General features: G+C 44.5%; 2 protein-coding genes across 2 annotated transcripts in view; one reads left to right on the top strand and one right to left on the bottom strand.

The window, feature by feature from the left end:
- Positions 1-204: 204 nt before the first annotated feature.
- LOC147434911 (serine carboxypeptidase-like 43) lies at positions 205-2882 on the bottom strand. The gene is made up of 7 exons (XM_086489700.1): positions 2714-2882; positions 2513-2614; positions 1285-1386; positions 1101-1196; positions 917-1009; positions 752-834; positions 205-650 (listed from the first exon to the last, which is right to left on the bottom strand). The coding sequence occupies exons 1-7, from the start codon at positions 2880-2882 to the stop codon at positions 558-560; spliced, it is 738 nt and encodes a 245-aa protein (XP_086345826.1). The 3' UTR covers positions 205-557.
- Positions 2883-3127: 245 nt separating this feature from the next.
- The window catches only part of LOC147434908 (single-stranded DNA-binding protein WHY1, chloroplastic-like), a 64581-nt gene continuing 42851 nt past the window's right edge, over positions 3128-24857 (top strand). Inside the window, exons 1-2 of the mRNA XM_086491296.1 lie at positions 3128-3285; positions 3363-3460. Coding sequence (XP_086347422.1) covers positions 3257-3285; positions 3363-3460 — 127 coding nt within the window. The 5' untranslated portion in view covers positions 3128-3256. The remainder of the gene's footprint in view (positions 3286-3362; positions 3461-24857) is intronic.

The following is a 24857-nucleotide window of genomic DNA, read 5'->3' as shown; positions in this document are numbered from 1 at the left end:
GAACTTTGTCATTTCATGTTCAAAGTAGCCAAAAGGCAAGTTGGAGACCGCAGGCACATGAGGTCACTTTTTACATTGTGGAAGTGTCAATGGCGAGGTGGACCCAACACGAAGAATTCATTGGAAACAAAGAATTTTCAACACAGCGACTATCATTAAAATCAAGAAGATAATATAGCTTATTCAAAAAAGACCTTACAATTGCCTAGCACTACCTTGAGTGTGCAAATTAAGTTAAGCATAAGCAACAAGCTCACATTGCTTTTGGAATATAGAAAAGAAAAGTTGTTCATAGAAGAGATGCGATAGCTCGACGGGAAGGAAAAATATTCTTTTCAGTTTCACATCCTCCCCAACAGAATCATGAATTATGAGTGTTACATATGTAGATGGCAATTACATAATTTGCCCTTTGAAGGGCCATTTGAAGGCCTAATGCTATTCTGAAATAATAAAAAAACTGAGTCGCCCCTTCCTTTCTCTTCGAAGATCCCAATTAGTTGTGCATGAGTGTAGCCCAGTTGTAAGAATAACATCAGACAGACGAACATGCGCTTTCAGGACACTAGATCATATATGATTCCATGGGACCACAAGTATTCATAGGTTGCAGCAGTATCAACATCAAGTTGAAAAAGCGGATTGCCTATCTGCAAGCAAAACATCAAGAACAACTTAAGAACCAGCTAAAAGTAAGCATAATTCAACTCCTGAAAGAGCTCACTAAATGCATTTTTTTGGAGGTCCTCACAGTTATTCCCTTCAGGTTAAACTTGTACCCATTAGAGCCTTTGTATGCCAGCACGACCAATGCAAGTTGGGGAACATAATGACCTGCATTTCAACAGGAGACTCAAAAAGTGAGTACAAAGAAATTGTTGCTTACAGAAAATTGGTTGGCCAGAATGTGATTCACCTGCGCAACTCTCTCCAGCGATATAAAAATCAGTGTTCTTGTACTCTGGGAAGAGATCGAGCCACCCAAGAAGAAATGCTAATAAGTCTTGAGCTGCTTCCAGAAGTAATCAGCTTATAAGCGATTTAGATGGCTTGAATGAAAAGTTAAACATAATTGAGGCCCAAAATGATGGAAAAAACACCAGTTTCTTTATCTCCAAAAGATGAATAATCTGTGCTTGTATTTGAGTAGGACCATCCAACTCCAGCAGGGGATTCCAAAAATATGATATTTGACACTATTATAATAGCTCATGAGAGGTGGCCAATGATTATCACATACCAATTATTGACTTGTTCTTATTCTAATTGAAAGCCAAACTTTACCTTTGTTCCAAGAATAGTAATTTATTCGCAGACCTCTTCCATCAGTTTGAGGGAAGAAAGGTCCTAGTTCTGTGAATGTGCCCCCTCCAATGGAGGAACATCCTGGACATAAAATGAACACGTTTTGTGAGCTGATGAAAATAGTGTTAATGTCAGAGTTCCAAACATTAATCTTGTGAGATTTGGCGAAAGTGATGTACAGACTGGCATGAACGTGACTGTGGGAACTAGCAGAGGGGCAACTTAGGGGCAATGTGCTTCAAAAACACAATTTGGCTTTGTTGGGCAGAGGAAAAGGTGCACTGTAGGGAGCTGAAGGTAGTGGGTGGAGCTCAAGCTAATGGTACGGCGTTCTAGACTTATTGTTAGGAACGTCATGGAGTCTGGACCCGAGATAAGAGGGAAATTGCAAGAGCCTATTGCAAGGGGGCATGTACAAGTTTGCAGCAGCTCTATGAGGGAGCACAAGGGCATCACAGTGGCGCACACGACAAAGGAGAACAAAACATGAGGAAGGCAGTAAAGGAGAATGGACTGGAAGAGTTGGATGCACATAGGGCTCGTGCTCGACATAGGAGATATTGGGCAGCGGACTATGGCGTAGGGTTGCAAACTGAGTAGATGTCGTGGACCAGTACGACATGGTGGGTGCAGAGGTGTGGGGGGGGACAATGTGGAGCTCGAGGATGGCAGCACCAAGGGAAAGTTGCAACGCATGGCTAGACAAAGCATATGGACACTGGGCAAGCTTTGGCACAGACAGTAGATTAGGCTGGACTGCCGAGGCGAAGTCATTGGCAATAGATTGTCTCCCTGGGACTCTCCAGCGCCATCATTTGGCTCGTTTTTGCCATCCCACATAGCTCCCCAAATTCACGGTGGCTCATGTATATCTCCTACCTTTGGTTGCAACAGGTGGAATCTCTCTCTCTCCGTGCGATTGTGCGACCTCTGTTTCCCACAACATGCAGATGCGCATGCCCTCAGTACAGACCAGCCAGCGTAGCACCTCTCTAGACATGCTCTTACACCCTCCCCTTATATGTGCAACCTACTCCCACTATTGCCTTCGAACTTGCCTTGAAAGCCAGTCATGCCCCTCTCTATGATTGCAACAATCTGCCTTGTTGAACCGCTGGAGACAAACGAGAGAGAGAGAGAGAGAGAGAGAGAGAGAGAGAGAGAGAGAGAGAGAGAGAGAGAGAGAGAGAGAGAGACTGCGGGTTACCTCTGAAATGATCCCCTAAAGAGAAAGTCAGAGAAGGGACTATCTTTGCACCAGTCCATATCCTCTTCTGCTCCTTTCGTCTCCTGTAGCTAAATGCCCCACCTGCGCCGCAAAAGAAACACTTTCCTCACTCTTGCATGCTTCCATGCAGCTTCCGAAGCCACTTGCTCTGGAGTCTGCACGCCTCTACCTGCCAGGTACTGCCATAACCAATTCGCTCTTGCCTGTCGTAACCAGGGTTGTCACGCCAACTACAAGCTAATGGGGTATCTTTCTGGGTACCCCTATAATAAAGGCCCCCAAAAAGTTGTATCCCACGTACCTCCCTCCACGGAGTAATCACCCCACTTCCAATCTTTAACGCTTGCATTCAATGTACATCTGCTTACGAGCGGAGTCTCTGATTTTCAATAGTGTGTCATTGCTATCATTTCCATAACCACTGACCTCCTACTCTTAGAAATGAGTACCAATCATCCAAATGAGTGTCCACTATCTTATTTCAACCAATCAGCATTTTAAGCCTAGCAAAAAATGCTTGAAAAATATAACTTAATTTTTTTTTCTATTTTAGTCACAAAAAAGAGAATGCATCTCTATTGCCTTTGCCCTTTGGGCAGGCCAAAAAAGAACCTCGTCTTCATCTTCATTAGCAAAAAGGGGAGGCGGGAAGGGCAAAAAACGACACGCCTAGAATTGCCCCCAAAAGGAGTGCATACGAGGCTGGAAAGTTGAAACACAGCTATGGCAGCCATTTTCAAGAGCAGAAGCAGGTTGGTTACCTCTGTCTGTTTCTAACGAGTTCAAAAGGTAAACTGGACTGTGTTAAACCAAAGTCGTGCCTCTTCAGTGAATGGCTCGGGAGCTTGCTCAAGACTTACAACTCCTGCGCGCCGCTTGCAAGAGCTACGAGATTTTGCGGCTCACTAGCTGCCACAGAAAATAGAGGTTCATTTCTCCACCTAAATGCACACCTTCGCTGAACATGGCATCGTGCGTGCATCTCTCTCTCTCTCACACACACACACACACACTCACACTCACACCTACACTCACACTCACATCGCATTCTTGTTGTGTACACTTTACAACGTGGTTGCAAGTTGATTAAAGAGGCTAAGGATTCCGTTGTCTAAGCATGTTACCTCCCTGCCATACCGTCCTTTTGACTTTTTTGATTGAAGAAAGAACTGTTCAGAATTTCTTTAGTCGGCAGGCAGTGAATGGACACACATACTCCACATCACAATACGTCTTGATTCTTTTTTTCAAAGTGTAAAAATCTCCCTTGGAGGTGGAGCTATATCTCTCTTGGCGATAGAACTATAGCGGGGGAAATGGATTTTGAGATGGGGTCAAGGATGTGCCTACCACCATGAACGTTGGATGAAGTAAACTCCTCCGCGTTTGGTGTTTGCTCTCTCTCTCTCTCTCTCTCTCTCTCTCTCTCTCTCTTTCCTTCCCCCCCCCAAAAAAAAGCTATTATTTTGTTACTTGTTGTATTTTTTGGCATTATTTTTTGAGAAAAACTCTTGGCTGAGGGTGTTCAAGAAAATATGAGCCTCCATTTCATCTATTTAATATTAAGAAGGTTGGAAAGTCTTTAGGGCTAAACTTCACCACCTACTCTGTGTGTGTGTGTGTGTGTGCGCGTGCGCAAAAGGTTTTACGGAAACACTGGACCATAGTTTTTTTTGGTTCTAGAATGGTGAATTTATGATCCTTCCATATCTTTATGTTGTTTGTGTATGATATGATTATGCCTAATTACCATGCATCACTAGTTTGTCGGATGCTTCTCCATGATGTAAGGACAAGGGTCCTAGGGAGTGGTTGTGCTCCCCTCTTACCTTTTTCCTCATAGTAGTATCAGAGCCCATCATCTTCCTTTTCCGACATAGAAGTAGCGGTTGGAGGCAAAACAAGGCCCTTGGTGCCATTTTGGAGCACCTTAGCCCGTGCATGTAGCACCTCCGACCAAAGCTACGCGGAACAGGAACGGCGACGAGATCCTCGCCGAACGAGGGAACGGGGAGGGGTCCGGAACGGGAGGCATAAAAACACCCAAATAATGCAATTTTAAGCTCTGTGTGATTGAATAGAAGTAGTAAGAGTCCTTCATTGACAAAACACTTGATTTGAAGACCATTCAGCCTTACTATGGCATACATGTGTCGTCTAGACTTGAGAGCTTGAGAGGGGAGAGAGAGAAGGGGGGGGAGAGAGAGCTTGAAAGTTGAGAGGGAGAGAGCTTGAGAGAGAGAGGGAGAGCTTTTAGCCTTGTAGAGTCTAGAGTTGAAAGCTTGAAAGAGGCTAGAGCTTGAGAGTCGAGATTCGAGAGGGTAGAGCTTGAGCTTTGGCCCTTGAAAGCTTGTGTGCATTGTGAAGGTAAGGGGTGGAGGAAGGGACATTTAATAAGGGGAAGGCTCACGAGATAAATCACCCAAATCTGAAAATCGAGCCGTTCCTGTATCAAATGTCTTTGAGGAATGTCTGGCCGTTCTGGGCCATTCCGAGCCATGTACCCCCCCCTTGGAATGTCGTTCCGGCGTTTCCTGTCCATGGGGTGGCGTTCCCCGGTAACTATGCCTCCTACACACCAAAAGCTCATTGGTTGACCATCACGAAATTGTGAATTTTGTTCACAAGTTGTCAAATTCTTCAAGCTACTTTTTTTTGTTACGTGTAATAGAAGTGATTGACGGTGAATGCTCAGGATGAGTGCTCAATGCGTACTCCAGGTTACTTTTACTTCACGAGAGAAATGTGCAATAAACTAGAGAGAAGAGAGAATGATACTCTGAGTGAAGGTTTTGTGAGTAAGGAGAGAGAGAGAGAGGACTAACACCAAATGGCCCCTAGGATAGCATCCTCATGTTGGAGAGGAGAGATGAAAAAGTCTTCCTTGTCGACATAGCTTTGGAGATGAAGCTTCAACTTCCCAATTAAGGGAGTAACGGAGGCTTGTTGTCCCTTGAAAGCGGTGTCGGCCGTTACAGTATCTCCCCTACAAGGCCCCCCCCTCTCTTGGTGTTTGCTTTAGATTGCACAAATGCTGATACAATGGTTCTAGATGATGGGAACTTGTGACAGATGCATGGATCTACGAGGCTAAGGGCTGAAAATTGAAAACGCTAATGATGAGGTTTGGATCTGCAAACGTGTCGAGGTTATGGCAGAAATCTAAAGGCTGATCCATTGTGGTAAAAACGCTAGGGGTGAGATCTGCTACTAGTGCTAACGTTGGGGATGTGCAATTGCAAGGGTGCTGGCGATGATGATGGTAAATATGTTGGCTGAATCTGTTTCAGACTTGGGCACCCAAGTCGGGAATCTGACATGACACACAAGAGAATCACTTAAATTATTCACAACTTTAAGAATAGAGTCGAAATGGCCCGGTGTAGTTTCGTGCCCAGAGGTATTGGCCCCAAAATTTGGCGCCCCTTTCGGTATTTATTTTTATATTAATGCTTGAGCAAAGTACAGCTCCCGCGGGCCCTCTACTCTCAGACTCTGCGTCCAGATGCTCTGAAGAGTGAGGGGCCTTGGGTTCTTTTTAAAGGCGATTGGCCTCAAAAGCAGTTACATGAAAAAGCTTCTAACTCAAAAGCAACTGGCCCAAAATTTGTCCCAAAAAGTAGTAAGCGCAAAAGGCGAAAACCCGTACTGTCTGCCACGCCAGCATGTCAATGCTAATTCCAGGTGTTCCGTACGGTTTTGCCACGTCATCAGTTGACTCGAGATTGCCACGTCATCAGTTTGTGACATACCTCCCTCTTGAAAGAATTGTAATCATCCTCGATTATGCCTGTAAATTTAGACATAAGCCATAAACCAATTCAATAGACATTGACTCTTAAGTATCGATGCACTAGACGAGACAAATCCAGCACTTGTACAAAGACGATAGTCACATCACATCACATCACATTCAAATCATAACACATAGAGTCTAGGACCATGATTCCTGGCAACATATGTAACAAACTGGGACACTCCAAGTCAAGGTTTTACCGGGACACAGCAGAGACTCACTTCAAAACAGTTCATAGTTCACAATTTATTCGACACGGCCCGACGGAGTTCCGTGCCTAGAGATATTGGCCCCAGAGACTGGTGCCCCTTTCGGTATTTCTTTTTATATTAATCGTCGAGCAAGGTACAACTCTCGCGGGTGCTCTCTCTCAGACTGTGCGTCCAGATGCGCTGCAGAGGAGCCTCCTTGGGTTTTCTTTAAAGGTTACAAGGGATGCCCAAAAGCAGAGCCCCAAAAGCTTTTACTTTTAAAACCACCTTAAAATAAAGCAACTGGACAAAAAGCTTCTCAATTTGGCTAGCGTAGAATTCTCTTGCGCAAAAAGCAGTATTCCGTACAGCCTTGTCTGCAAATCACGGAATTTCGTACTCTCCAGACCATGTCAGCTTGTTAGCGGAAATTGCGTTGCAAAATCCGGAAGGTCGTTTAGCATGCCATGTCAGCAGTGCGGAAATTTCTGCCACGTCGGCATTTCAGCAGTGTGTCCGGGTTTGCTGCCACTTTGGTGTTTGGGCATGCCACGTCACCAGTTTGTGACATACCCCCCTCTTGAAAGCATTGTAATCGCCCTCGATTACGCCTGTAAAACAGACAGAGGCCATAAACTGTCTTAGCAGACATTGACTATCAGTACCGACGCACTAGGAACAACACATCTAGCACATGTACCAATCGACAATCACATCACTTGACATCACATGACATCACATCACAAATCACATTCAAAAATTCATTCGGATCTCAGACCATGATTAATCGGCAACGTATTTAGCAATCGCATCTAGATGCACTCGAGATCTCATAGATGTCCGATTAACTAATCCTTATTGCAATCACGTCCATCGAGATCGTTCAAACCGAAATGCTGCAATCATTTCATCTATCAGTTCCTGCACTTAAACAAGTCACGAACAAGTCTGTATCATGTTCGAGAATTCCAGTTCATAAAGTCATACAGTAGAATACTGTCAGCTCACAATATCCCTGAAACTCAAAAGAGACATCAGTGACTTTAGTATCAAAATCGAGGCAATCTGTTGAGAAAGGAGCGGAGCGACTCCCCTCTTGTGCATACTCGTTGCACCAGATTCGGCCCAAGCTGAGTTCGGGGTTCCATTTAGAATAGACTATGCTAATCCAGATGCTTTAAGGTAAAGATTCACAATCTGAGGAGTATCTGCGAGGTCCTCCTCCTCCATTCACTTCGCATCCATTGCGGAGTAGGTCTTGAATTTAACCAAGAACTGTCTTATCGCTTTACCTTCTATCTTTCTATGCCAATATCTGTTGTGGAACGAGTATCTGAAACCGGCGTGTTCAATCCAAAAAGGGCGGTAGACTTTACTTCAAACCTTGATTTAGCTTTCACCCATTATTAGTCGTCTATTCTACCTGTACTTTCAAGACTCAACAAAGGGGAGAGGGATACAGGCTGCTAGATTGCATCTGTATGAGTAGACCGACACCAGATTGGCCCCTAACTTAGGCGCCCCTTTCAGTATTTCTTTATTATTTAAAAGAGGGAATAAACGCTGTGGTTCCCTACAAGCTGCCCCGCACAAGCTTGGCTGAATTTCAACTGTTCCGGCCCAATTTCGGCAGCATAACTGTCCTAGGATCCTTCACAGTCAGTATTCCCATGCATTGAATGACCTTCCCGACGCATACGGGCACTTTGCAAAACCTGGCGAGAATCTGCAGCACGCTGAATTCTCTGTTTTCAGCCCCGAAAATGCGCCAGATCATTTGTACAGCGGTCCCCTCGCGTCCCCAAACCTCTTGGGGGTATTAGGGACCGTTTAGGGCCAAAACCCTAAACCTGCAAAAATACACAGCAGGCTGTAAGTTACTGTTTCGGGCTCCGTTTCGCGTGCCGGTCGCATCCGTAGCAAGTCCTCGAGCTCCCGCACGTGTAGGGCTACTTGCCCTTTAATCGGACGAGATTTTTGGCGTGAAACCTCTCCGAATTCACTTGTACCTGCGGGGGATTAGCCGCTAGCTAATCCAGTACCTGTGCAAGAGGCTCTTGCCTTGGCAATCGCGCATGAATCCACACAACTGTACATTGGTCAAATGAAAAGCCCACTAGAGGGGCATAACATACTGCCATAGGGGAGAGAGAGGGCAGTGCGCAGCATGCAGGGCATCACTCCTGGCACCGCACTGTACATAGGAGGGAAAGCAAGCACTCCATAGCTCTTAACCTGTGGACAGGAAACTTGAAAATGAGCTCACAGTTGAAAATCACGTTTTTGCCTTCTCTATAAGTAGTAAACTAGCCTCAGAGTGCCAAGTGTCACTCATTTGTGCATTTTTCCGCTTTAGACCCTCGAGTCAAAAATTATCTCACTTGCAGCCTCTGTTGACTTGGCCACAGAGTAACAAAATTATCCCCATGTCAAACTGCACGTAATGACGCGACGACATTTTCAGGTCCCAAAATAGCAGTTCCCTAAATTTTAGGATTTGCTGCCATTGTATCTTTCTAGGTCATCTGACCCTCTTTGTACACGGCAGCCACACCCAGAACTGAAATGTAGCCTCTGTAACAAAGGATTCCAGTTTGGCTAGTCAATGACCCCACTTGGCTAACCATAGTCCTTGTCCAACCTTAGTGCTCTCTTGCCCTCAGGCCTGGACTCCCTCTGGATAGTTCCACACTAGCTATGCAATGCAGGGCAGTTAGATTTCCCGAGGGGTGTTTCCAAAAAGTGAAAGTAAATAAATAATAAGAAAGAAATCAACAAAAAGGATAGATAGTAGTCACACGCTGGTGACATACCCCCCTCTTTAAATCTCAAACGTCCTCGTTTGCATCTATGTCGTACATACTCATAGTCAACATTGATGTATTCAACACCTGTCGACACATGTACGACACATACATACTTGCTCCATTTATGGTTGAAAATGAAAACGCTGCTACAAGTGAAAACCGCTAGCAAAAACGCTAGGCTGTCTGGGAAGTTCCGGCGATGGCAAACTGGGAAACGCTAGGGGGTCTGGTACTGCTGCTAGCGATATGCAAACGCCAGGGCTTGGAGGATTGTTGGCGATGATGCAAGCTGAAAACGCCAAGGGCTAGAGGGAGATGGTGATGGAGACCAAAAACGCTAGGGGTACTGTTGGGGTTCTGCTGAGAAGGTGCTTGTTGAGCATGTGCTCCTCTTGCCTCTTCTGCCAGAAAGTGCTAACTTGGGTTTGCTTATATATTAACTTAGCAAAATTGCCCTACTTACTTTTGTTGGGAAGTCACTTAAAAATAATATGTGAAAAATACCAAAAATAGGAAAAATAGGCTAAATGCACTAGAAAATTCCCTTGGCTGAATCTGATGGATTCTGAAGGGAATACCGATGATCATGCTGTGTGCAACCAGAGGATATGCATCTATGCTAAGTGACTGGCATGCATGGTCTACGAATACTCACAAAAGTGCCAGATCATTGCTAATCTAGACTGACTGGACTGACTGAACCTTGGTCATGTCCACGGACACATAGGGTTGGATGTGTCACGTGACATCCCGTCCTTTTCAAAGTGAGGTATTGGTACCGAACTGTGTGGCGTCGAGGGAGATCGCCAATATCATCCGGAATCTTGGAAGGGACTCTTCGTCGGCCCACTCTGATGTGTGGGTCGTGCGGTACTTGAACTTCATAAAGGTCTGCAACGCTTGCTTCTTTGGGCCGCGCCGAAAGTGACACAAAGTCTTCTGTGGCTCCTTCGATGCTTCAACTTCGTCTAGAGTTGTGCTTCTTTCTTCTTCAAGAATCTCCATGGCTGAAGATTCCTGAAACCATTTCCAACACAAAACCATGAACATACCCATTCCATGTAAAGGGAGTGGAAAAAATCTTGTCTTCTCTAAAGACTGTGCATGCAATGTAAATGAACGAATAGACCGAATGCCAAACCGTTCACCACATACACGCAAACAATGAGATCGAATCTTTCTCTTATGATCTAGAGCAATCAATTGTGGCAATTCCCAACGGAAATGCCCATGCTCGGTGCTCATACTTTCATGTGCTCTTTCGGAAACTGTGTCATGCCAAGGAAGAGACACGGAATGTGACTTCCTTACATATATACTTTCCAGCTTTTCATGAAAAATCCGTATACATTTGTGCTCATCCATGAGAGAAACGTGTTCAACATACAATATGTCATGCCTAGGAAAAGGGATCACATAACGATATTGACTAAAATACAGGAAACGATCACGAATGAAACATTCGAACAATGCGTGCGTATCAATCATGCGAACACATAATACTTCCTATAAGGGTTCTTTGGACCTAGGCTCAAGAGCCAAGATCGGTTCTTCCTGAATGATTGAATCGTCCTGTGGGGGTTCTTTGGACCTCGACTCGAAAGCCAAGATCGGTTCTTCGTGATTGATCGAGTCTACAACGAGGTTAGCTTCGCTAGAAAAAGCATCCACTAACACATGAGCCTTGTGAACAATCACATCATCTTCATGCAAATCATCATGCTTGTGAGAAATCACATCTTGATCATGCAAATCATCATGCTTGTCATTGTCATTCAAATCATTATGCAAATCATTGGCATCCAAATCATCATGCTTATCATTGTGTCATTCAAATCATCATGCAAGTCATTGTCAATCAAATCATCATCATGCTTCACACAATCATGCAAATCCTGTGTATCATGCTTTGGAGAAGAAGAGACTGAGAGAGTCTCCTTTTCTCGAATCCTTCCAATCTTGTCCTGCATATTAGCAATGAGAGATGGAGAATGAGCAATGTCCTCTCCATGAATGACAATAGGAAAATCACTGTTGGCATTGAGAGTTATAGTGTTAGCCGCAAATTTCATGAGAGCGTCATTATCACGAAACCATCGAATGCCCAAAATCATATCACATCTTGAGAGAGAAGAAACAACAAATCTTCTAGTGAAGGCAGTTTGTTGAATTGCAAACAACACATCAAGGCACTCCTCCGTGATGAGAGCGTCCATACCGGGACGAAAGCCAGAGACCTCGATAGGAGATCTCGGACTAACTTCGAGGCGGACTCTCTCAACAAGAGAGGAACTGATCACATCATGCATACTACCTGGGTCAAACAATATGACAAAACGCTGTCCCGACGTACGACCATAACATTTAATGAGAGAATCATCAATGGGAGGGTCAGGAGAAACTTGGGGCACACTCGTGTTATCATTAATTGCATTGACAGAGGAAGTGGGTTTTATGGATTCTTTAGATTCACTCAATTCAAGCTTAGGACATGTTCTTTTTATGTGACCCTTAATGTGACAATGAAAACAACGACCTTCCTTAGAATAAGTGCTTTGCTCTTCCGACGTGATGTATCCTCCTACAATTCCTTGTGCTACCTTTTCATCTGGAGTAAGCTTAGGTTTAGCAATTGTGTTAGCCTTATCCTTAGATTCATTGGAAGAATTATTTTCTGAGGACTGTTGGAAGATTGGTTAGAAGAGTTACCATTCTTACCATTCTTACCGTTCTGAAGGTTATGAGAAGTCTGCGAGGTACTTGTGGAAGTCTTGTTCTCCTTAGGCTTTCCCTTGTTGTGCTTCATCTCCTATGCGAGAGCAATCGCTACCGCCTTGTTGATATCGATTGGATCGAGCACCTCGACATCGTACTTAATATACTCGCCCAATCCAAAAAGGAATGCCTCTTTGCGTTCATCATCCGACTTGCGTAATTGGGTACCTAACTGCAAAACACGATCAGAAAAAGACATAACCGGCATACCATTCTGCTTGAGAGAGCGCCAATCGTCTTTCAATCGTGCAAGGTACTGAGGTGGCATAAACCGCGCCTTGAACTTGTCTTGGAAATCAGCCCAATTGAAGGAAAGGGGCGTGAATCTGTCGGCTTCCTCTAGGTGCGTGGCTAGCTGTGCCTCTTGCCACGCGTGGTACCAATTTTTTTAGTTGTCGCAAAATAGGCATTAAATTGATGCAACCAAGAATGAATAACTGTAGCATCCATCTTACCGTTATACTTATTGAAAGTCAATTTCTCTGTGATTGGATGGTTGGAATCCGCATCGTGGCTTGCACCACTTGAGGAACTCCCACGATCTTTGGGTGGTTCGGTTTTCGAGGCTAGCGCTTGTCGAAGCAATTATTGAGTGCGTAGCTCTCTTTGAACTCACGCTCGGTCTCCAAAGCAAATCTTTGAGCCGCCTCGTCTGCCTTTCTTTGTTGTTTTCGTTCTTTGCGTGCGTCGCGCTCGCGTTCTAAAGCAAGGCGATTGTCTTCTTGTTGCGCGGCAAGTCTTGCGTTTCTTTCATCGCGCTCACGGTCCTGAGCAAGGCGATTTGCTTCTTGTCTATCCATCATGGCCATCATCTGCTTGACCATTGCCTCCATAGGGTTTGGTACACTTGGTGGCGTAGATGGCGAAGGGGGAGGGTTGAAAAAATCTCCTGGTGGGGAAAAGTCTTTGTCGCCTCTCTCATGCTCATCACCTGTATGCGAAGTATCCATTCCGCTTCGGGTGACGACCATGCACTATGATCTTTGGTTCTTACGAGGAACTTGGGTTCTTGAGGGTCTTGGGTTCTTGGGTTCTTGAGGGTCTTGAGGTCCTTGAGGTTTTCTTTCGCTTGCAAACCGCGTTTGAGAAGGATCTTCTCTTCACCCGAGTTCTACTCCTTTCTGCGGGCGCACCCCTTGGCGGCCTTGCGCTCACACCAAGGTTGCTTTTTCCCACCTCACGTTGATTGGCCGGCCGCTAAGTGCACGGTCCGCTCTTAATGAGTGAAAAGAGACACAAGGGGAGGCTGGACAATCCCTTCTTTCTTGGGATTCCTATAATCTTCAACAAAACACGATTAGGAATTGACACGCCCAAGCGAACTTGGGTTTGTGTGACCTCAACAAGCAAAAAAAAATTCTTGTGGTTCTTTCCTTGAGTGATACAGAACACTACCAAAGCTCTGATACCAATGTTAGGTGCAGCGGAATGATTGTTTGCGCTTTGCTCAAGACGAATGCTCCGAACTGTGCTCAAGGTTCCTTTTTTGTTCTTATGGAAGGGAGAGCCTTCCGTTCTTAATGGAAAGTGCTATGATCACAAACAAAGTTAATGGACACTGTGCGTGCAAGTGTATGAGACTAAGAGATAGAGAGAAGAGAGATACGACACCAGAGACGTTGTAAAACCCTCCTCCGAAGGCCCCACTCTCGTCAGCGAGAGTGGTCTACTATTGATTGCACAAAGTGGTACAATGACGATGCAATGGACTGATGCAATCTGGGACTATGTCGATGAGGACGACGGTGATGAAATCTGTGGTCTTCTATCTGCTAATCTTTGGGCTGTTTTGGGTGGCTGAAAATGACTTTTGGCTGCGTTTTTATGGCTGAAAATGGGGGTCTTTTGCAATGCTTCAAGGGCTGAATCTGCTATTGTGAAGGATGCTGAAAACGCTGCTGCAAGTGCTCCATTTATGGCTGAAAATGAAAACGCTGCTGCAAGTGAAAAACGCTAGCAAAAACGCTAGGCTGTCTGGGAAGTTCCGGCGATGGCAAACTGGGAAACGCTAGGGGATCTGGTATTGCTGCTAGCGATCTGCAAATGCCAGGGCTTGGAGGACTGTTGGCGATGATGCAAGCTGAAAACGCCAAGGGCTAGAGGGAGATGGTGATGGAGACCAAAAACGCTAGGGGTATTGTTGGGGTTCTACTGAGAAGGTGCCTGTTGAGCATGTGCTCCTGCTGCCTCTTCTGCCAGAAAGTGCTAACTTGGGTTTGCTTATATATTAACTTAACAAAATTGCCCTACGTACTTTTGTTGGGAAGTCACTTAAAAATAATAAGTGAAAAATACCAAAAATAGGGAAAATAGGCTAAATGCACTGGAAAATTCCCTTGACTGAATCTGATGGATTCTGAAGGGAATACTGATGATCATGTTGTGTGCAACCAGAGGATATGCATCTATGCTAAGTGACTGGCATGCACGGTCTACGAATAGATTCACAAAATTGCCAGATCACTGCTAATTTAGACTGACTGGACTGACTAAACCTTGGTCATGCTGTAGCTTGTCCACGGACACATAGGGTTGGATGTGTCACGTGACATCATGTCCATAGATTTCGTTCTGATCTAGGACCATGATTCCTAGCAACGTATTTAGTAATCGCATCTAGATCCATCCCGGATCTCACTGGTGTCGGATTAACTAATCCCATATTGTGATCATGTCTATAGATTTCTGGAGATCGTAGTGCTGTAGTCATTTCGTCAATCATTCCATCTGCACTCAAGCTTAGTCATGTGCAAGTAATCCCAATCCATGAATCAGACATTGAGTTCATACTTAACAGAGTGTTTCAATCATTGAGTTCTAGCTGCGTGGCCATCTAAATTATCTAATCACACGAGAACTCTTGATTCGCTCATAACAGTACCATTGAGTCATTTCTCATGATTCAAAATTCATGATTCTTTTCGTTATCAGGTTCATTCTGGACCTGTCATTGCTTCCAATTGCATTCATCATCATCTATTTTACCTGTTATCTGCATACAATTAGCAAGCTCTTCCAGAAAATATCAATTTCATACATAAATCAAAGTCATCTTCGAAAATTCCTATTTCAAAGTTCTGTTTTCATTGAACTTGTAGTTCACAAATCTCACACTTAGTTCATACTGAACTTAGTGTTTCAATCATCTAGTCATCTCATCCATCCAGAAGTCTTGATGCACCTAGATCCTGTGTAGCCATCTCATCGCGCAGGAACTCTTGATGCGCTCACCACACTATCCAATCATCTCATTCATATGGGAATCTTGATGTACTAGAATCTTATTTCATCATTCATCATTCATCATTCCTCATGCATCATCATTCAAATTTCAAAACAAAATTCATCATTTTTATCTTGAATCGGCAGATTCATTCCTAAGCTGCCATTGCTCTCGATTGCCTTTATATGCAAATTTCCTCACCATCTCATCCTCGATTTCACTTGCAAAACAGGCAAAATTTCAAGGAAATGGTTCACCTCGTTGGAAAAGAGTCTATCTCCGAATGCTTTCATATGCACGTTCCTTGCTCCTAGTAGTTATCTGCACACAGATAACAAAAGCTTCCAAAAACATTAATTCCACACATACTAAAATTTCTGCAAAATACCCTAATTTTCCAAAGTTGTTGGATATAAGATCAGTTCGTGTCAATGCGCAGAGCTTGTTGAGGATCAACTTTGCCGTCTAGTCACATATCCAAATTCTCAACTGTTGAAGAGATTTTTAAAGGTCTTCTGATGAATTTCCTTGTCGAAATTTGTCCTATTCTTCATTTTGTTCTTCAATTCCCGTGCCGGATTTCAACTTTTCTGTGCCTGTCCATCGAGAGATGTTATCTTTGTCAGATTCTCCAGATAACCCATGTGTAATCTGGGTTTCTTTATGGCTTATGCCCTGTAAGACAAAGCGATGAAGACGGGATCGCGTCCGATGCGCGATGAAGTAAGGGTGGGAGTGGCTAATAGTTTCGGGTTAGGGCCTTGTCTGCTCTTTGATAGGATCGACATGCTTTGAGAAAAGCACATACTTGATGCTCTGATACCATTGTTATAGACTTGGGTATCCCAACTCGGGAATCCGACACGACACACGAGAGAATCACGTAAAATATTTCACAACTTTAAGAATAGAGTCGACACGGCCCGACGTAGTAAAATCTGGCGCCCCTTTCGGTATTTATTTTGTATTAATGCTCGAGCAAAGTACAACTCTCGCGGGCCCTCTTCTCTCAAACTTTGCGTCCAGATGCTCTGAAGAGTGAGGGGCCTTGGGTTCTTTTTAAAGGCCCTTGGCCTCAAAAGCAGTTACATGAAAAAGTTTCTAACTCAAAAGCAATTGGCCCAATAGCTGTCCCACAAAGTGCAAAAGACGGAAATCCGTATTGTCTGCCACGTCAGCATGTCAACGCGAATTTCGGGGGTTCCGTACGGTTCTGCCAGGCGTGCAATAGAGATGGTTTGCCTCTACGTGTGATTGCCCTTTTGTAGGCTGCCGTGAGGAGATGATGTCGCTAATGGTACTACTATAACTCCATAGTTGAATCTGGGAGCAAAAAGCAGGCTGCCCAAAAATGTTGGGATGGGCTGCACCCCAGAAACGTTGGGGGCTGCCCTTATGTTGTATCAAGGGCTCCCCCACATGGGGGTGCCCTGCTCGTTGAGCACAACACATGCCCTAAGGCCTCCCTCTACCCTCTCATATATAGGTCCTCTAGAAATCTGCGTGTGTAACAGACTCAGACACTCCAAGTCAAGAATCAATCGCGACAGCACCAAATAACCTCTTCAAAACAATTCACAGATCACAATAGATTTGCACCGGCCCAGCGGAGTTCCGTGCCTAGAGATATTGGCCCCAAAGACTGGCGCCCCTTTTGGTATTTCTTTATGTATTAAATCAATTGTCAAAGTACAAAGAGCGGTTAGGGTTTCACTCTCAGACTCTGCGTCGAGATGCTCTGAGAAGTGAGGCCCGAATCCGCTAATATAAAGGTTACAAGGGATGCCCAAAAGCAGAGCCCCAAAAGCTTGAAATCAAAAGTAGTTTCTCTCTCTCTGTCTCTCTCTCTCTCTCTCTCTCTCTCTCTCTCTCTCTGAGAGCAAAAATAAAGCAAGTTCTCTTTCTCTCTCTTTGTCTCAAAGCGTAGCAAAAAAACAGCCCAAATTGCATCGCTAGCATGAGAAAAAGCATTTCCTTGATTTTCGAAAATCGGTACACTGTTGCCATGTGGCATTGGCGCCAACTTTTAGGGTTTTCAGCCTCTTAGGATTTCAGCCAGAAGTTAGGGTTAGGGTTTCCAAAAATTAGGGTTTCTAAAAATTAGGGTTTTTGGTAAAAATTAGGGTTTGTAGGATTTTTAGGGTTTCTGGCAGAAATTAGGGTTTTTGTTGCCGGTAGCCACGTCATCACTTTGTGACATACCCCCCTCTTGAAAGCATTGTAATCGACCGCGATTACGCTTGCAAAACCGACAAAAACCATAAACCGTCTTAGCAGACATTGACTGTTAGTACCTACGTACTAGGAACACACATCTAGCACATGTACCAAATCGACAGTCACATCACAGGACATCACATGACATTCAAGATTCATTCGGATCTGAGACCATGATTTATTGGCAATGTAGCTAGCAATCGTATCTGGGTTCAATCGGGACCTCATCGATGTCCGATTGACTAACCCCTATTGCAACCATGTCTATTCAAGATTAATCAGACCGAAATGCTGCAGTCATTTCGTCTATCAGTTCCTGCACTTAAGAGAAGTCAAGAACAAATCAGTATCATAATTAGGAATTCCATTTCATTAAAGTCATACAGCAGAATACTGTCAGCTTTCGGTATTCCTGAAGCTCAAAGAGACATCAGTGATTCTAGTATCTAAATCAAGGCATGTGTTGACAAAGGAGCGGAGCGACTCCCCTCTTGTGCATCTCACTGCACTAGATCTCCGGCCAAGCTGAATTCTGGGTTCCGTTTGGAATAGACTATGCTAAACCAAAAGCATCGAGGTAAAGTTTCACAATCTGAGGAGTATCTGCTAGGTCCTCCTCTTCCATCCACTTCGCATCAATGCAGGATAGTTCTTGACCTTAACCAAGAACTGTCTTCGGACTTTACCTTTAGTCTTCGTATCCTTATGTGCCAAAATCTGTTCAGGATTAAGGATCTCCTCGTTTTCTTCCACTTCGGGTTGCTCATCAGGCTCCCCATCATCAGGCACATCACCCTTAAAAGGTTTCAAAAGACTCACATAGAATGCATTGTGAATCCGCAGTTTCAATCGGAAGGAGACATCATTTATCTTTTCAGTAATCTGGAAAGGGCCGTAGTATCGCATACTAAGCTTTGGAAAAAGCCTCTCCTTTCCCTTTTTCTTTCTTAGGCGTGCCTCTTCAAAACGTAAGAGCACCCAATCATCCTCCTTCAATTTCAAGTCGCGACGATGGCGATTCGTTGCCTTTTTCTGACAGTTCTTGAGACTTTTGCAAAGTCTCGCGAACCTTGGCAAAAGCCGTATCCAAATCTCGCGTATATTCATCCCGCTTCAAAGATCTTATCTTTCGTGCTTAGGAAGGGTGGAACCTTTGCAGCACCTTCAACAATCTCAAATGGCGCCTTCCCTGTCGAAGAGTGTATCGTTTATTGTAGGCAAATTCCACCAAAGGTAAGTACTTTTCCCATTGAGTCTTCTGATTAGAGATATAAGACTTCAATAAATCTAGAACCACTGAATTTGCAATCTCAGATTGCCCATCAGTCTGCAGGTGGAACGATGACGAGAACTGCAACCGCTTGCCAATGTTCTCCCAAATTGCCTTCCAAAACAAACTCGTGAATCTGGGGTCTTTGTCGGAGACAATTGTCTCAGGCATGCCATGTAATCTGAAGATCTGGGCCACAAATAGTCTCGCTAAGTGATCCGGCTTGATTGTTTTCTTCACTGGAATGAAATGAGCCTGTTTGCTAAATCTGTCAATAATAGTCCAGATACCATCGTGACCACTCTGTGTTCTCGGGAGATCAAAAATGAAATCCATCGCAATACTTTCCCAGGGGCGGGTGGGTATGGGTTAAGGCTCTAACAATCCCTGTGCCTTATGCTTGTCAAACTTGACTTTCTGGCATACTAAGCAACTGTGCACAAACTCTTCCACATCCTTTTTGAGTCTCGGCCACAAGAAGTATCTCTCTACCCCCTTCATGGTGGTAGCAATACCGCGGTGACCCGTAAAAGGTGGACAGTGGCATTCAGTCATAACCTTTTCCCGCAACGGCTGTGTAACGCACAACATAGTCTTTCTCGTCAAGTAGCCTTCCCGAAGGGAGTATCCAGCTATTGTCTCCCCATCCCATATCCGTGTGAAAATATCTGCAAAATCTGTATCTGTGGCATATTGATTGACCATATCGCGGAAATACCCAGAACCAACGTCTTCCGAGACAAAGCATCTGCCACCACATTCTTCTGTCCCTAAACATGAACAATCTGGAAGTGAAACTGTGACAAGATGTTTGCCCACTGCATCTACTTTTTCGAAAGCTGCTTCTGTGACAAGAAGTAGCGTAAACTCTGATGGTCTGTAAAGACAGTAAAATCCGCTCCGAGTAGGTAGTGCCGCCACTAAGTAAGAGCATGGATAACCGCCAAAAGCTCTTTCTCATATCTGTGCTTTCATTTCCGGCCTTGAGAACAATCGGCTCTCGTAAGCAATGACATGGCCGTCTTGCATTAAGACCGCACCCAGATTACGACCACAAGCATCACAATATACTTCAAATGACTTCTGTAAATCCGGCAAAGTCGAAACTGCTCCCATAGTCAATTTCTCTTTCAAAGTCTGAAAGGCAGTTACCTCTGTGGGTCCCCACGAGAAAGGGACTCCTTTCTGTGTCAAAATATGCAAAGGGGAAGCAACCTCTGCAAACTTTCGAATGAACCGCCTGTAGTACGAACACAGTCCCAAGAAGCTTCTAACTTCATGGACATTCTTTAAATCGGGCCAATCACGGAGAGTCTCTATCTTGGCCGGATCCATTTGCACTCCTGCTGCTGAGACAATGTGTCCCAAAAAGTGTATCTCCGGTAGGAAAAATTCACTTCTCTTTGCATTAATCACTAACTTGTGATCTCGTAATGCTTGAAAGACTTGAAGCAGATGATCTCTGTGTTCTGCCTCATTCTTGGAGAAAACAATGATATCATCAAAGAAAGTGCCAACAAATAGCCTGTACTCTCGAAAAATCTTGTCCATCATCCGGTTAAATGTCGCAGGAGCATTGGTTAAGCCAAAAGGCATCACCAAAAACTCAAATAACCCAAAAGTAGTCTGAAAGACTGTCTTGTAGACGTCTCTCGGCGCGATTCGGATCTGATGATATCCACTCTTCAAGTCAATCCTGCTGAAGCACGAGGATCCCTATAACCTGTCGAGTATATCATCGATCCTAGGAATCAGAAATCTGTTCTTGATGGTGATTTTGTTGAGAGCTCTATAATCGATGCACATCCTCCAAGATCTGTCTTTCTTCAAAACCAACAACATTGGAGAGCAATACGGTGAAGTACTATCCTGGACAAGACCCGTTTCCAAGAGGTCTTTCACTTGGTTCATAATCTCTTTATTCTGTGCTCGGCTCACACGGTAAGGTGGCCGGTTCGGTGGTGTGCTTCCAGGTATCAGATCAATGGTATGATCTTCAAGACGAGCAGGTGGTAACTCTCTTGGTAGGCCCTTTATCAAGTTTAGACATATTTGTCCTATCCTTATCGCTCAATTCTTTCATAAAGATCGAGTAAACAAACAAACTGGATTTTATTAATTTTGAAATGGCCGAAGCCGATACAATAGGGGACATACTCGACCTTCAGTTTAATATCAAGTACAATTGTTCTGCCCTTTTCTCTAGTCAAAGTCGCTTTTCTCGCCCGATAACCGACCACGGCGTTGTTCGTGTGGTACCAGGGAATCCAGAAGAGAACATCACAACCCTCCAAAGGCATTATGAAGAAGTCCTCATGTTCCAAATACCCCTGACAATGCAACCGAAGTTTGCCAATGATAGGTGTAATGGCTACGTCCTCGCCAGGTGCCGCTTGAACTGCCTCTGTAAGTGGTCCCATCCGATCAGAAGTAATCTCGAGCCGCGTCGCCAATTCCGGTGAAATGAAGTTGGCCTTGGCTCCTCTATGAAAGAAAATCAGGGCCTCTTGATCTTTCACTTTGCACCAGCTCGGTAAAGTTCTGTACTCTCATCCATGGTGTCGGGATCGGTACCCACACAATCTGGAACCAATCCTGTTTTCATCTTGCCTTTTCGTCCATGTTCCTCAGCTGCTCTCGAACTCTCAGGCCTGTCGTCGTCCTTATCATTCTGTTCTTTCTATGCCTTTTTAGGGCACTTTGTGGAGATGTGTCCATGTTCCCCGCATCCAAAGCACTTCCCCTCCTTGATGAATCGAGCTCGCTCTTGAGGAGTAAGCTTGGGTCGTGCATCCTTTTTCTCTGGGTTGCTCTTTTTCTTTCTACTTTCATTCCTAGAAGTCTGTTCGGTCCGTTGTGTCATGTTCTCATCTGTGGGGTAGGTCAGACAACCAGAGTGAATCGCAAAGCCCCTCTTCGCATGACTCATCAACTCTTGAATAGAAGCTGACTTCTGCTCCAAGGAGTGATCTCGGATCTCTGTAGGTAGATCCAAGGTGAACTGCTCAATCTGTTCTCTGAACGAGATCTTCTTGAATGAAGAGGCGGGTAGAAAAGAGCTCTAGAATCTCTCACAGTAAGCATTGATTGTATCTTTCTTGGTCATCCGAAGATGGTTCCAAGCAGCTTGTATATCTCGTTCATATTCTTGCATCAACCAAGAAGAAATAAAAAGCTTTTAAAATTTCAGCCATTTAATTGGCACAGTCTTGTTTAGAAAAAGCGTGGAGCACCAAGTACGTGCATTCCTCTTAAAGTAAGAGGCAGCTCTCCGAATCTTGGAGTGCTCTGGATAGCGTCCTCCTGCGAAAGCGATGTCAAATTGCTGTATAAAAGCCAAAGCCTTCAAAGCATCTGAGTATCCTAAAAAAGTATCAAACTTGATCGAGTGGCCACCTTTCTTAAACTCTCGGACTTTCTTGCTTTTATCTTCGAGAAAGTCATACTGGTTGGCTTTGTAAAAATTCTTCTTGTTCGCATAAAAGTTTCTGTCATCGGAATTTGAGTTGTCTGTAGAAGAGTCCTCAGTAGAACTGTCAGTCTCTGGGCGAGATTTAGCCTTTTTTGCCTTTTTCTTGCCCTTTCCGAAGCGTTGTTTCTTGCCTCGCTTTTTACCTTTTTTGTCTTTTCGCTCGAATTTGAAGATCTAGAAGAACTGTCAGAAGAAGAAGAAGAAGGAGAACTGGGTACTCCTTCAAATCGAACATGCTTCTTCTGTTTCTTTGCCTTGTCAAAAGTCGACTGACGACCCAAATATCCCGGGAAGTCAGTGCTTTTCTTCTTCTTTTTGCTGTGCTTTTTGGCTTTCTTTTGCGCGTCAAAAAGCTCAGCAATTTGTGCATCAACCACCTCTTGTAATTCCTTCTCTGAATACTGTTTGTGATCAGAAGGTTTCTTGAGAGCGGGTTTCAGGGGTGTAGTGGTTTTCTGTCACTATGCATGCACTTCTTGAAAAGACGTCTCGCTCATATATTTTACCAATTTCGGATCCTTCGGAAAACTGAGCATCGTCTTTGTTGCATCACCGATCAATTGACGACGCTTCATCTCTCTTTGCTCCGCCTGAGTAGGCCAAGGCGGGCCATACTCTCTGCCGGAATCTTCATTATGATCCCTGCCCGCATCTCCAGATGCAGAGGGAGTCGACTGATCCTTGCGTGAAGCCATAGGTGCCACGGAAAAAAATTTGGGGATCGGATTTCCCGTAGAAGAGAAATTGGTCGTGCTTTGATACCACTGTAACAAACTTGGACACTCCCAAGTCAAGAATCAATCGCGACAGCACCAAATAACCTCTTCAAAACAATTCACAGATCACAATAGATTTGCACTAGCTCGGCGGAGTTCCGTGCCTAGAGATATTGGCCCCAAAGACTGGCGCCCCTATCGGTATTTCTTTATGTATTAAAAGTACAAAGAGCGGTTAGGGTTTCACTCTCAGACTCTGCGTCCAGATGCTCTGAGAAGTGAGGCCCTAATCCACTAATATAAAGGTTACAAGGGATGCCCAAAAGCAGAGCCCCAAAAGCTTGAAGTCAAAAGCAGTCTCTCTCTCTCTCTCTCTCTCTCTCTCTCTCTCTCTCTCTCTCTCTCTCTCTCTCTGAGAGCCAAAATAAAGCAAGTTGTCTCTTTCTCTCTTTCTCTCAAAGCGTAGCAAAAAAACAGCCCAAATTGCGTCGCCAGCATGAGAAAAAGCATTCCCTTGATTTTCGAAAATCCGTACACTGCTGCCATGTGGCATTGGCACTAGCTTTTAGGGTTTTTCAGCCACTTAGGGTTTCAGCCAGCAGTTAGGGTTAGGGTTTCCAAAAATTAGGGTTTTGGCAAAAATTAGGGTTTGCAGGATTTTTATGGTTTCTGGTAGAAATTAGGGTTTTTGTTGCCGACAGCGTGACCTAGCCGTATAGCCTACGACCTCATAAATTGGGCCAAAAGCAAGGAAATGGAATAATGGGATAGTAGAGGTCTCTAGGGCCCGGGGAAAAATAGACAAGACTGGGATAAAATATCCCAAGCCTACAGGAGCCTACATGGCCATGGAACCTAGCCAAAAACCTTGAGCTAAACATGGCTAGATTGTCTTGACATGAGAAAACTCCTCACATTGGCCAGGCATAGCCACAAAAGACCTCACTCCCTAACACCTGTCCTTGGGATAAATTGGGACCGACTGGACGAATCTAGAGAGATGCCATAACTCGAAGAGGCACATGTGCACATTTTTGCAATTTTGAAGGAAAAGTCAATTAACATGCACTTTGAGGTCTGCTGCCACACACTGACGATTTCCTCCCGCTAAATTTGAGGCTAGTGTCACGAGGCTATGGCAACCACTAACATTAGTTGTTGGTTTCTTTCCCTTGATTTTTATTTAAATTTTTGGGACTCTCTTTTTGAAGTTACAAATGGAGGACATTGTATAGCTAGTGTGGGACGCCCAACGGCCAAAAGTTTCACCCACAACAGTGAAGGGCAAGTCACCAAGAGATGGTCGAGCCAATTGGCATTGAAATCCGAGTAGTAAAAGTATATCTAGGCTCAGTTCAAAGTCATTTAGGCCCCACGTGACACTTATAAGCTGGTGGGTACTAGGAAATTAACTCAAAAGAGGCAAAGCGGACACATGGTGAATTTGCTAGAGTCATCAGCAAGAGGGGGTGCCCAAATTTGATCTGGGGCTGAATTGAAGCTCATTGTGAACTACTGCGTGTGTGAGTAGTGGGTGCATGTGATCATAGCTCTAATGGAAAGCTTGCCTTCTCCCCCTTGTCTTATGTAGCACGATGATTCCGCTCTCGTGCACACCTCTCCCCCTTTGAATACAGAAACATGATACCCCCCTAGAGGGCTTTTCATCTGTATGTACAATTGTGTGGGTTCACGCGCGATTGCCGAGGCTAGAGCCTCTTGCACATGTGTTGGATTAGCTAATTGCTAGTCCCCCGTAGGTATAGGTGAACTCGAAGAGATTTCACGCGAGAAATCTTGTCCAATTCAAAGGGCAAGTAACCCTACAGGTGCAGGAGCTCGAGGGCACACTATAAA

This window comes from Adiantum capillus-veneris, chromosome 19 (genome assembly GCF_014529385.1).
Source record: "Adiantum capillus-veneris isolate H3 chromosome 19, ASM1452938v2, whole genome shotgun sequence".
Taxonomy (NCBI): domain Eukaryota; kingdom Viridiplantae; phylum Streptophyta; class Polypodiopsida; order Polypodiales; family Pteridaceae; genus Adiantum; species Adiantum capillus-veneris.
The sequence above is the reverse complement of the archived record's forward strand: the minus strand, read 5'-3'. Positions and strand labels throughout refer to the sequence as shown.